At 46.1% G+C, this 14,118-nt stretch overlaps 1 protein-coding gene across 2 annotated transcripts in view; it reads right to left on the reverse strand.

Moving 5' to 3' along the window:
* Positions 1-14,118, reverse strand: part of TBC1D31 (TBC1 domain family member 31) — an 834,080-nt gene that overhangs the window by 350,304 nt on the left and 469,658 nt on the right. For both annotated transcript variants that reach the window (XM_085605032.1, XM_085605033.1), the window contains one exon: positions 8,394-8,527. In XM_085605032.1, coding sequence (XP_085461158.1) covers positions 8,394-8,527 — 134 coding nt within the window. The remainder of the gene's footprint in view (positions 1-8,393; positions 8,528-14,118) is intronic.

Consider the following 14,118-nt stretch of genomic DNA (forward strand, 5'->3'; position numbering starts at 1 on the left):
CATGAACCTATAGACCTGCCATATTAGGCCTCTATGTTGTTTCTAGGCAAGTGAATTGTATGTGCACTGTACTAAGAGGAAGAAAGCATTATGATATTTTAATTGGGAAGGTAGGGCACATGTCATAACTCTTTTTCAGAATCACCTATTTCTCTACCTATAATGGAGAAACTTACAATGAGACCGACTGTCAAACATAAACTGTCCCCACTGCAGAACCACCAACTCTTGGCAGTGCCAGGATATGTCGGGTCGCAATAATCATCAAAAAGTCCCTGCCAGATGCAGTTTTTTAGGTTTTGTTTAAGGCCCACAAGGGAAGTTAAGCCTTTGTTAAAATGAGAACAGTTGAAAGGACCCAGGGTCTAGATTTTGTATGTTCACTAATTCTAACAAGATGGGTTTCGACTCCTGCAATCCGGACTGCTGAGTTGGGTAGAATGAGGGTGCTCCTGAGGGGTGACTTAACCTCACTACTGACCCAATGACATACTGGGTTCTACTGATAAATTCAACAATGACGACAAGACACTACAACCCAACCACATCTTTGTAGATGTGTGGAGCCTACCCAACCCGTAGACAGGGTTAACACATTTTTCTACTCTGTCCTTGGCATGTCTTTATGCTTTATCTATTTCCTTGTTCAGGGTACTTTACTACTGGTGACTTTCTACTGTGAGATAATGTAAGAAGGCATATCAGATTAAGACCTCATTCAGGTAGATATTAATCTGGACCATGAAGCCCTCCTCCAGAAAACTGGAGAACACAGGTATCTAGATACAAAATGCTAGACGAGAAAAATCCCTAAACATACAAGTGCAGCTCTATAATAAAGAGAATGAGAACTTTGTTTCCCTTGCATAGATGTTATGGACATCACACACAGTTATCTGGAGGGACACATTGATGCACAACTCTACCACTGAAAAGAAAAAACTTGAGAAGAGCAAAGCAGGTTACAACAGTCTAGTACACCACTGACAAAAGAGTACAACAGCTTCTCACCAGACCGCTAGCACATATTGGAGGCTGAGAAGATTGCCATTACCTAACAAGGTACTTGCCTTCGGAAATACCTTATCTGGTAGAGACTAACTAGCTGCAGACTCCTTACCTTAAAATTATCCCCAAGCATCAGACTGGATCTGGAAGTGTTTTGTGAGTAGTGCCTCTGCATGCCGGTAGGTCGCATCATTCGGCTCTGTGTGGGGTCGTCAGCGCCAAAAGTGACATGCGTGGTGTCTATATGACACCACCCCACCGCACTGACATCAGGTTTGTCTGCTCAACTTTCCATGCAACGGAGCGCACTGCCACGAAAAACACTGAGCAACTGTTGTGTAACAATAAGGCCCTAAAAAAGGGGAAAAACCCTGTCCCTAGAAATCTGTTTGCAGAGCAGGGAGGATGTGTGGGTGGTAAGGAATCTGCAGCTAGACAGATTCTCTACCAGATAAAGTGCTACAGAAGGAGAGTAACTTGTTAATCTGATAGAGACTTTTAGCCGCAGATTCCTTACCTTTGAATAGATACCCAAGTAATGCCTCGTGGAAGGTGGGTTTGCTAAACAGATTCATACCAAAACATCCTACAGGACTGAACGGGCAAACTGCCCGTCCAACATACCTGACTAGTAAGTCAGTAGTGCTTTGTGAATGTGTGCAGAGAAGCCTGCATTGCTGCCTGGCAGATGCCAAGGACTGGGACTTAGCGTGCTAATGCAGTGGTCTCTAGGTGTTGCTTATTGGCCAATGCAATTTTAATGCACAGCACAATCCATCGGAGGATGGTCCATTTCAGCATGTCCTTCCCTTTCTTGGCTATGGCGTACCCCACAAAGAGTTGGTTGTGCACCCGGAACTCTTCTGTGAACGACAACGCTCTTATTGGGTCTTGTGGGTGAAGGCGCTCCTCTTCCTTACATGGATGCTGCGGAGCGAAAAAGGTAGGCAGGATGAATGATTGACTTACATGAAAGGGAGTGCCCACCTTCATAAGGAAGGAGGCCCTAGTGCGAAGGACCAGCTTGTAAGGAAAGATGTTGAGGTACGGAGGCTTAGATGACAAAGCCTAGATCTCACTAACCCTCCCGGCAGATGTTATGGCTACCAGAAAGGATGTTTTGAGAGTAAGGAGCCTGATAGAACAGTTGTGTAGTGGCTCGAAGGGAGTGCACATGAAAAAGTGAGTACTAAATGTAGGTCCCAATGAGGCATGATAAAGGGTGAAGAAGGGAACATGTGTTGGAGACCTCTCAAAAACCTATACACAATAGGGGATTTGTACATGGATAGCCGATATGGCAACTGCAGAAATGGTTGAAAGATAGTCTTTTAAGGTGCCCAAAGCAGAACAATGCTTGGCAAAAGAAAGAATAAACAGAAGCACCTGAGAGAGGGGAGCAGAAAGGGGAATCAACTTGTTTTTCTGCACACCGTGCCACGAACATGCTCCAACAGCAGGCCTATACGCCTTGGTGGAGAGACGCATGGCTGCCAAGATGACATTACAGATTTCGAGCAGAAGGTCGAAAGCTGTCAACTTTTGCCACTCTATCTCCATGCATGACGCCGAAGCATTGACAGGCTCATGTGGAGAACACTCTCCTGTTGCTGCGACAGAAGATCCTTCCAAAGGGGCAGCTTGATCGAAGGACAAATGGCCATGATCAACATCTTGGGACACCAAACTCAACGAGCCCAGTCAAGAGCCACAAGGATGACTTGGGCCCGGTCGTTTATGAGCTTCTTGAAATCTCTGGCTAGGAGTGATATGGGAGGAAAGGCTTACAGGATGCCTGAGCCCCAGTCGAGACGAAAAGCATCTCTCAGCAGAAGCGGCCTTGGTAACTCCAGCATGCAAAACCACTGACATTTGATGTTCTCGGCGATGGAGAACAGATCTAACCAAGGCTCTCCCAATTGCTGAAAGAGACCTTGCACCCCCTCCGCTGGAGATGCCATTTGTGATCTGCTAGGCATTTGCGGCTGAGTTTGTCCGCCCTAGCATTCGAAGAGCCTGTCAGGTGTTGAACCACTACGGAAATGCCTTGATGTTCCAGCTATGTCCAGAGGCACAGGGGCTCTTGAGAAAGGGTCCAATGACCTCCACCCCAACCTACTTGTTGCAGTACGTACTACATGGTAGTGGTGTTGTTTGTGAACACCTGTGCTAGCCTTCCCTAGATGGAGGGTAGAAAGGCTTTCAGTGCCAGCGGGATCGCTCAGAGCTCCAGCAGGTTAATGTAGAGTCCAGATTCTGCCGGAGACCAGAGGCCTCTGATCTCCACCTCTCCCAGATGGCTGCCCTATTCCAGGAGTGACGCATTTGTCACCACTTTCACATTTGGTTGGGGAAGGGAGAGGGGTTTGCCACTGACCCAATCGCAGTTCAGTAACCAACACTGCAGATCTTTCCAGTACCCACGAGATCGGGACCATGTCAGAGAGATTTCCCCCGATGCTGGGCCCTCTGGAACTTCAGGTCCCATTACACAGCCCACATATGCCAGAGGGCATGTGTCACAAGCAGGATGCAGGAGGCCAAGCAGCCTTAGAGTCAGTCTCACTGAAACCCAGGATAGAGGTTAAAACATCGTTATCATAACCTGAATATCCTGGCCTCGTTGTTCGGGAAGATAAGCCAGAAAAGGCACTGTGTCCAGAAAGCTCAAATGAAAGCTAGTGTCTGAGAGGGAGTCAGGTGTGACTTCTGCATGTTGATTGTGAGCTCCAGCGAGTGCAGGAGGTCCCCTGTAGTAATGACTGCCCGAGGCGAGTCTGCCTTCAACCACCAGTCATTCAGATAGGGTAAGACTGGCACCCATGATCTCCGCAGATGAGGTGCAACCACCGCCATTACCTTGGTGAACACCCGCGGGGTACTGGTAAGGCCAAAAGGGAGCGTGGCCAACTAAAAGTGCTCGTGACCCACCATGCAAAGCTGGCAGAGTAAGGAGAGATGGCCCTCAATCAGTCTGTCGCATGTGAATGGCATGGGTGGAGGGGTAGTCACAAAGGGAAGGAAGTAGCCCCTTTAGGCAATCTGAAGAACCCAGCAGTCTGATGTTATAGACTTTCAATGGTGCAGGTGATGGCATATCCTGCCTCCCACTGGTTACCCAGGATGGTTGGAGAGCAAACTGAAGAAGCTTGGAGGTTGTGGTTGCCGGGGTATGATGGTGTACTGACACAGCCTCTAGCTGCCCGAACAAAGGGGGGCTGTGTATACCATGTACATGGCCACACAGGAGCTGGGAAGTTTGCATGCCGTGGTGGCTGGGTGGGTAGGGGCGAGGTTGGAAACGCCTTCCATGGATACGAAAAGCGGACTGGGGTTGCAAGGGGTGATGAAAAGGTCCAAGGACCTTGATGTAGCTCTGCTATGCTTAAAGCGCTCCAGCGCAACGTCCACATTTTCTCCGAAGAGACGCGAGCCATCAAAGGGCATTTCCATAAGCAAAGCTTGGATATCTCCTGAAAAACTAGTTATCTTCAGCCAGGTGTGGCGCTATAAGGCCACAACTGAAGAAACTACTCTGCCTAGCGAGTCGGTTGTGTCCAGCACACATCTGATCGTGAACTTAAATTCAACTTTCTCGTCAGGCATAACTAGAGTATGGCCCCGGACTCCTCAAGGACCATAGGCAGCACCTGAGCAACCGAATCCAAAAGGCATGCAGTGTTCACAGACCGTAGTGCCAGGCTGGTGGAAGAAAATATTTTCTTGCCCAAGTTGTCCAGCATTTCGGATTCCCTATCCAGTGAAGTAGTAGGGAATGTGCCAGGGTTTTGGTTTACTCAGGGGGTGGAGGCCTGAACCACCAAGTTCTCCGATGTAGGGTGCTGGGTGAGGAAATTGGGGTCCCCTGGGTCAGCAGACAATTGTCCTGTTCATAGGAGCCCCTGTGTAGAGCTTGGATAAGGCCCCACGCAGGATGTCCGTGAAGGCTTCATTAAGTGGAAGAAGTGCTTCTGAGTGGTTGACTCCTGGCTGAAGCACCTCGATCAAGATGTTAGTCTTGACTGCCACAAAGGGCAGGTTAAGTTCCAGGACCTCTGACACCCTCTTCCCCACCATAGAAGATAAGGGTCCCTCCTCTGTAGCAACGGTAGGAGGAGAGACCAAGTCCGTATCTGGGGACTTGTCTAGTCCACTGGCATCTGCCAATTCCTCACACCCAGTGTCCTCATTGGGGTCTAGCAACTGGTATTCATAAGGGTACAGTGGCCCCTCCTAATCTTCCACAAGTCCCAGCCCATAAGAATAGGGCTCAGGCTCTGGCCTGGAGGGAATGGCTCCAGCGGGAATAGGTGTTAGTCGATGCCCATCCGGTTCCGTGTCAGAGATCAGAACAGAGGCGGCGCCGCCAGCGCCGGAGAGCACCGGGAGAGTCAGCAGCAGGGCCGGCGCCGGGGAAGGTCGGGTGTCTCGACCAGCATCGGTCCGGATCCAACTGTGGATCCACAAAGCTTTACTGGTGCCAGGGGAAAACCTGCCGGTGGAAGATTAGTAGGGGCCTGTTCGAATCCGTGGGCATGAAGGCACTCCAGCAGGGACGGGCCGCCCAAATATGAGGTGCATGTCCTAAAAAAATTAGCAGAGTTAAGCGGGGATTACTCCGGCTCCCTGAAACTCGGGGAGGCGTGGTGGTGACCCTGGCTCAGGTTTAACTGCAGAACCAGGCATCAAGTGTCGACGCTTCCTTGTCTCATCAGATGACTTCGACAGACGAGACAAAGTTAAAGATCTCTTCTTCTTCTGCTTGTGGACTTACTGGAGTGGGACGAATTCGACCGCGAAGACCGTTGGCTCCGCGACCAATCCCAGGACCTTCCTCTCAAATGGGATTGAGATCTTCACGGTGTAGCACGTCGAGCAGCAAGCAGCTTGAGGGATCACTCCCTCAAGGCCTTGGGATAAGGGAGCAACAATCAACGCGGGTCTTAGCGTTGTGGTTGCGCTCAAGACACCAGAAACAGACGAGGTGCAAGGCCGTCAAAAAGTGACTGGGAGTAGCTCTTCTCCGGAGCTGCGCATAAAGAAAAGAACTGACTTAAGAGCACTGGGGTGGCGCCCATAAAGGCACAGTGCACGTCACTTCTGGCGCGGATGATGCCACGCAGAGCCGAACGATGCCATCTACTGGTATGCAGGTGTACTGCTAGCAAAACATTTCTGGATCCCGTCTGATGCTTGGGGACAATTCTAAGGTAAGGAACCTGCAGCTAGAAGTCCATCTGATTTCTTGTTCATCTACATTGCAGTAAAAAAAGTAAAGTTGAGGAACTACAAGCGCAGCCAAAAAGTGGGTAGGCTGCTTATGTTGAAATAATGCCAGGGCAACACCATCTAGCCATACATGCTATATGCAACAATGTGAGGTGCATACTGACACACCATGAGGAGAATATTGAGGACTACTTCATGGAGCACTGTATGACTCAGATCAGACATGACACTAGAAGAAAACTACTTGAGCCTTTTGTCCCCAGACTCATTGAATTCGAAAAGGAGAGTCTTCATCAAATGAAATATCACCTTGGACGAATTCACCCCTATGATTTCTGATCAGCTAGCCTGTAGATCTGCCAGTGAGGAGGGATAGATAGTTCTATACAATGTGCAAAACCCATATAGTGCCAATGCTCTATAAGGCTTTTAAAGTGGCCAAAACGACTGGCTCTCTAGGCCAAGTTTGGAATAAAGTCATCATAAGTTCTACTTCTAAAAACGAAAAAGACACACTTGAATGCAGTAGTTGTAAGCTAATCTGCCATATCAATGCTGGTACCAAAATTCTGTACAAAATCTCGGCCACTAGGTTGTGTAGAAACATCCCATCACTGGTATACCCTTCCAAAGAGGGGTCTGTACCTGGACAGACTTCTGGGAAACCACTTGAGGACACTAGTAGATCTCTTGTGCTGGCTTCAGGGTCGCAGAGGAGGATAGCCTCACTCTATCTCCTAATGCTGGAAAAGCATTCAACCATGTTGCATAAGTCTGAGAGATTTGGCTCAGGTCACGATTTTATCTACATGGTGAAATGATTATACAATCACCCTACTGAATTGAGGGGTAATTCCATCTCAACCTATAACATAAACATGGCAGGAATGCCCTTTATCCTCACTCCTGTTTCTGCTTGTACCAGAGCTCTTGTCATCTCGCGATTAGAACTTCGGAGCAGTTGCTGGGCGTTCCCACCCCTGCAGCCACTCTAAAATCCTTTCTATATGCTGATCACATTCTTAACACCAATGTGTCTCCTGAATCTTGCCCATTTATCTAACTTTCCCAACTAGGATTTTTGTCTCATTTCTCTGAATATGAAGTTAATTGATGGGGGAGGAAAACTGGAGGGGGGGCTTTGTGATGTAATGCCCATGTTCTAAGCTATGTCGAAAGCCCGCAGTAAAGGATTCTGCATGAAGAGGGTACAGATATTCTTTCTCTACCTAGGGAGACTAAATAAGACAGTTGAAAGTAATCTACAACACCTCTTAAAAAAGACCCTTAACAACTGTGCGCGATGGCCACATGAACGTCTCTCACTCTGGGGGAGGGTACAAGTGATCAAGATAGTAGTAGATGTCAGATTCAAATAGTTGTTTGTATGCTGCCAGTGTTGATGCAGAAAATGGCCTACATTTGTTCAGAAATCAAAATGTTTAACTGTAACAGAAAGAAACCGAGACTGGAAACCTAGCAAACTACAAGCCCACACTATTTCCGGAGGTCTCTGCCTTCCGCATATGGGGTATTACTACATGGCACACCAGGTGCCCCAGCTGACATGTATGTTAGTCGATGGAGAGACTATACTTCTGAGCATCACCAAAGGCTTTAACAGGTCACTACCAATCACAATTGAAAATCTGATTTTAAGAGCCATGTTGGGCAAATACAAAATAATTTTTAAATATTTAAACGTTGACCTGTGGTTTCACACTTCAGTAAATCTGTGGAGATTTGACCTTAAGAGACGAGACCATTCAATATAACCACTTGGGGGACTGAATGACTAAAAGAGTTGGTATATAGGGGGATGTCTCTTTAATGCTCTCTGCGTCGAGATTTGGCTTACCTAATTCGTGTCAAAGTCAACTGCCCCATGCCATTAAAGGTCGCCTGGGAGAAGACCCCATGGTCATTTTAGTCTCACATACAGAACTATCTCAATAATAGAGGATGATCCAGGTGTAGTCTTAGTGCCATACTGAGTTCCTATTGATCACATTCACGCAAAACCTGTTGTGTTGGCCACTAGAGCTTTCTGGCATTCAACATTGTAAATTTACTCCACAAACGAAGACTGGATGACTTTATTTACCTCCCCTGACAAATACATTAACGAGATCAATTCATACACGGTACTCACTCACCTATTACAGTGGCAATAACTTCAAAGCAGATCAGTTGGTTGTTCTGGAATAATTTCACAAATGGGAATGCAAGTAGGGGAAGGTATCGTGTCTCACCAAAGATGGCTGACCAGTGAGACAATGCTGAAAGAGTTCTGTAGAGAGTGAGAAAAAGAAAGACAGTCAAACCTATTTGTTTAGAAAACATTTCAACTTTAACTTTGATAACTTGATAAAAACACTATTGAACTGAAAATTGTACACAATGTTCATATTAACTGGCCCTCTATTCAGTGAGATCCACTCATTCTAAATTTTTGCTCTCTTATTTTATTAAATACCACATTAAAATGTAATGTGCAGTACTAAACTGAAAGAAATTGATCACGTGACAGTTCATACTTTAAATGAATTTTTATCATTCTATCAGATTGCATACACACACTAATGACGGACACTCAGTTGAGTAATATTGCTTCTTTCTAATATCTATTACTGATCTATCTAATATTTAATATATCAAATTACTATATGTTTTTTAATATTATTACGTTCTACCATCTTGTAAAACATCTTTCTAATGTTGTTAATTCTATCCATGTGTCAAAACCTCAGCGACGATCGCACAAGCTTTTGCTGCTTGTCTGGAGGGTCTGTACCAAACCCCGACCGGAGGGGATGAAAACAGCCTGAGGGACTTTGAGGTAGACCTCCCAATCCCCTAGTTGAGGAGGGATGCGAGGAACGTTTTAGAAGCAGGGCATACGGAGATGGAAATCTCTGAGGCTACGGGCCAAATGAAAGGGCAGAAATCTCCAAGCCCCAATGGTCTGCCCGCCGAGTACTTCAAGTGTGTTCAATCGCGCGTGGCGGGTTCAATGCAAGATATGTTTTATCAAGCCCATCAAGACTAGGTCCTCCATTGGGATCTGAGGAAGGCCACAACATTGCATATTCACAAGTTGAGGAAGTCCTCTGGGGAGTGTGCCCCCTATCTGCCAATCTCCTTGCTCAGCTAGGAGACTAAGACTTTGGTGAAAATCCTTGCAAATCGCTTGATGCAAGTGATAGACTGCCTGGTGGAGACAGACCCGTTTGGAATTGTTCGACTCCCTTGAATAGCTCTATCTGTGGGCACTACTGCAAAACATGGCATTTGCTCAAACTATTTGCCCTGGGTATGGATACCCTATAAACATCCAATCGCTAGTTGGAGGAGGGGTCTCTGCGGAATACGGCCTCAGCAGCAGCACTTGCAAGGGGTGCCCCTTATACCCACTACTTTTTGCGGTGGCAGTTGAACCACTGGCAGTTTGGATACACCGGGACACACTCCTTAGGGGGTTGCGATGGGACCCTGGGTGGGAAGATGTTATATCTCTTTATGTGAATGGCATACTGCTCTACCTGGCTGACCCAGACTGCTCCATACCACAAATCCTCCACATTCTGACGTTTTTTGGGTCTTACTCGGGACTCTATAACAATTGGTGCAAATTGATAGTCTACCCACTCTCGCAAACGGAGAAGAAAGGAGTCTTAAACTATACCCCTAGATGGGAATGGGAATGGGCTGGACGTAAGTACCTGCGCATCTTTGTGACCACGGACAAGGAGATATTTATCTGGGAAAAACTCACCAGGGTCCTGGATAACTACAGAGGGGATGTGGGTCGCTGGTGGAAACTCCTGTTGTCACTGCTCGGCAGAGCTGCCTATAAGATGAACTGCCTGCTGAAATTTCTTTAAACCTACAAAGCATTCCATTTGAGGTTCCAGAGGAGTTTTTCAAAGCATTGGACGATGTGACCAGAACCTTATTGTGGGATGGGGGCGCTGCGAGGATAGCCCTGCTCACGCCGACAAGGAAACTCCTAAAGAGGGGGATTCCCCTTCGTAACTTGAGTCTCTTCTACTGGGCGACCCAGCTCCAGGTAGTTAATTATTGGGCTTTCGCATCCCAACAAGAGCCATTACTAATGGCGGACCAGCAGGCAATAGACCCGGAGGGCTATGTCCGCCAACTATATGAGAGTAGAGGGAGGGCCCCTACCAATGGTGATGGTGGTAAAATTCTGGATGAGAGTAACAAATGCCCTGGTATGGAAAGGTAAACTGACACTGAAAACCCCGCTGTAGGAGGCAGATGTCCTCAAGAGGGGTTGCACAATAGAAGGGTATAAAAAGTGGGACCTGTTGGGCATATCCTAAATAGGAGACATCTGGCGCTATGGTAACACCATTTCATTTTCTGCGATGCAAGAACAATATGAGCTGGCAGGCACTCAAGACCTCTGATACCTACAACTGTCATATATCCTACGGAGCTACAGAGGCCTCATGGCAGAGATCCCAAAGGAAACCCCTCTGGAATATGGAGTCCTACGATCTCCCCTGATTAGTCACACGGTATTACAAATATACTCAACCTTGCTACACAATAGTCTTCCCCCACTCCACTGCCTAAGGGGTAAATGGTAGGAGGACCTGGCCAGGTAGGAGATGACGATTGGGGGTGGCTAGTCGCTACCCCCTTAAGGTGGCTATCAGGACTGGATTCCAGTTGATAAAGCTGAAGATTCTGCACTGGGCAGGCTGTTTAGTATGGGTATAACAGTCCTCGGCGCACAGGTGTCGACCCAGAGGGACACTACTCCATACGATTTGGAGCTACCTGAAGATTCAGGGCTTTTAGAAGGGGTGCGGGATAATATCTCAGATACCCTGGACATTGTGATACACCTCTCACCCCAATTAGTGGTCTTGGGAGTGCGAGGAGACCAGACACTAGAGCGATATATGCTCCAATTTTGCAATGTCGCTCTGATAATGGTGCGACGTGACTTGATCCAGAGATGGGGAAGTGAACTAATCCCATCACTACGGGAATGGGAGATGGGTATGGATTCGTGCATGTGGGCTAAAAAAAATTCGTTAAAATCTGGGGCCAGTGGCAGCTAGCAGAGGATGAGGCTTCCTGAGAGCTCCAGAGGCATACACTGATATGGTGGACTGGGATGTGGGGTTGAGATAGGAACACAGGGCGGAGGGGGCCTCGGTGATGGTCTTTCCGACTGCACCAAATCAACAGCTGCACTCTTGGGGTTGTATCATTATGTGTTTTGATAAAAGAGGACATGTTGAAATAAAGACTGGGCTAGTTAGCCTTGCACAGCTGTTTTCTTTTTGTACATTAAACCTTTGTACGCTGTTACCACTGAAGCGCAACTTCAGATGTAAAATTTAATAAAAGAGGTTGGGGGAATCTATCCATGTGTCAAGGGTTTTCCCAGTCCTTGGAGTCGTACGGACAAATTAGCAATATCCACACCAAGATAAAGATTGTAAGTGTTTCACATAATCATAGATACACTATCTGCTTTTAAAAGTTGGCTCCTCGCAATTACTTATCTCTACAGGTAGCTTGTCAAGCAGTCAAAACAGCTCAGAGGAAGTGATATGAGGTAGAGTTGAGGTACATTGCAACATAATCGTGACAGGTGCAATAAAATTGGAATCGTTTAGCCAAAATACTAGAATGCTTAAAAATATATAAGATGTTTAGTCATGCCTCCATAGTTAAGGACCAGACCGCACTGTTAAACATGTAATCCTTGGTATGGTCTTCCCCCAAACACTTTGCCTTCTGCCCTCACATTTTCAGAAATACGTTTTTGTTGGCATTAGACTCTGTGCACTTCACCACTGCTAAATCAGTGCTAAAGTGCTTCTGCTTTCTCCCACAAACGTGGTATAATGGCCCTGCACCTGATTGGCATATTTATTTTACTCATCAGTCCCAAACATATGGTACTACATGTATTCAGGGCCTGCATATAAAATGCTACTCCTTGTGCCACCCACTAAAGTAGGACTTTAAAACCTGTCTCAGCCTGCCATTGCATCCTGTAGTGCAGCTTTAAAATTACCAATTCGACATGGCAAAATAAACCATAATGCGTCTTTTCAGGCCATTTCCGTTTAGTAAGTTAACTACAACATTATCATGGTTACCAAATAACATATGATGGGCAATTGTCTTTCCGTCACTCAGCAGCTATTTTTGCGTTTATTCACACCAGTGGAAGTGTTTGATTCAGTCACAAACAACAGAGCATGGTGATTTTGCATGCACTTTTGGATGCGGTAGTATCTTCATTACCAATTCTTTTTCTTCTCGCTCCACAATTTGTTGTCTCACTTAAAGGCTAACCACACCATTTGGGACATTCTTCTTTGCCTCTAACTGAACGTATATCAGCCTTTTTTCCCTCGCTGGGTATTGTATATAAAGCTGTGCTTGATTAACTTTTGCATCTGTGTTCTTTAGATCAACTCTTCAATATTGTTTTATTGTTGTTCATTTATTATAAGCCCTGAAGAAGGGATTGTCATATCCCGAAATGCATTGGGCAAGAAGGGCAAGATGACACTCTATGTTGATTGTATAACTACACAGAAATGTTTCTGGTCAATGTTTGTTCTGTGTTTGACATCATTGAATAAAAATTCTATTTTCACGTTTTAAATACGGATGCTGTTTCTTCATTTTGTATAAAATGTACCAATTTCCAGTTTGTTGCACTTAGTATTATTCATCTCTGAATTAATAGTTTGATGCTTTTGATGCCAATTGTGAAAAATATATACTTATAATTACGCTGTGCACCCAGTACACTGGTGGTTTTCCACCAGCAGAATTGTAAAATAAACCATCTGCCAGGCCATGCACATAACTCACCCCTAAATTATGCCCCTGCATTGTATTTAAAAAGGTAGGACATGTGTTTTTAGGTTTCACGTGTCCTGGTAAAAACGCCCATATTTGTTTTTCACTACTATTAGGTCTACCTCTCCCATAGGATAACATTAGGTTGCCTTATTATATTTAATAAGTGCTAACGTTTGAATCAGAACTGTTGGACTTGGCCCTTTTTGCAGGGTCATCCCAAAACGTTTTGCCTTCCTCCTGTATTTTTTTCTGACCGGCTGTTGGCTATTTTATGACTCTGGGCACCTTACCACTGCTGATCAGTGCTAAGTTGCATATGCTCTCCCTATGGTAAAATGTTGATGTTCATTGGAGTCCATGTTTGGCTTATTTGGTTTACTATCAGCCCCTAGTAAAGTGCACCAGGAGTGCCAGGGCTTGTAAATACAAATGCTGCTGGTGGGCTTGCAGCACTGGTTGTGCCACCCACAGAAGCGGCCTAGTAAAATGTGTCTAGGATCTGCCATTGCAGAACCTGCGTGCAGTCTGGTACTGTCATGCTGACTGCGCAAGTGCACCTACTTGCCAGTCACTAAACCTTCCCTTAACTACATATTAGTCACCCCTCTGGTAGGCCCAAGGGCAGGGTGCATTGTAGGCATAAGGTAGGACATGCCCTGATGTGTGTGGCATGTCCTAATAGTGAATTACAGCCATTTTTGTTTTTCACTATTGAAGGCTACCTGCTCTCCATAGGCCAGAATGGGCTGCTGGAATTATTACACACTATAATCCCAGCGGACTCAGAGAGCATGGTAGAAAGTCAAGTTTAGTATGCCTGAACTCAGAATAATAAAATACTTCTTTTAGTAAAGTTTATTTTAATATCCTGTGTTTGTAAATACTACTTTTAGAAAGTTAGTATTTACTTGCTTAGCCATTTCAGTCCGCCTCTGCTTTGTGTGTGTGTGTGCTGCCTAGTTTCAGTGAGGGGCAGGGCTGGGGAATTCCAGGAGACAGGCTGGCTGCCAGGTG

The sequence above is a fragment of the Triturus cristatus genome, chromosome 5_1 (assembly GCF_964204655.1).
Source record: "Triturus cristatus chromosome 5_1, aTriCri1.1, whole genome shotgun sequence".
NCBI lineage: Eukaryota > Metazoa > Chordata > Amphibia > Caudata > Salamandridae > Triturus > Triturus cristatus.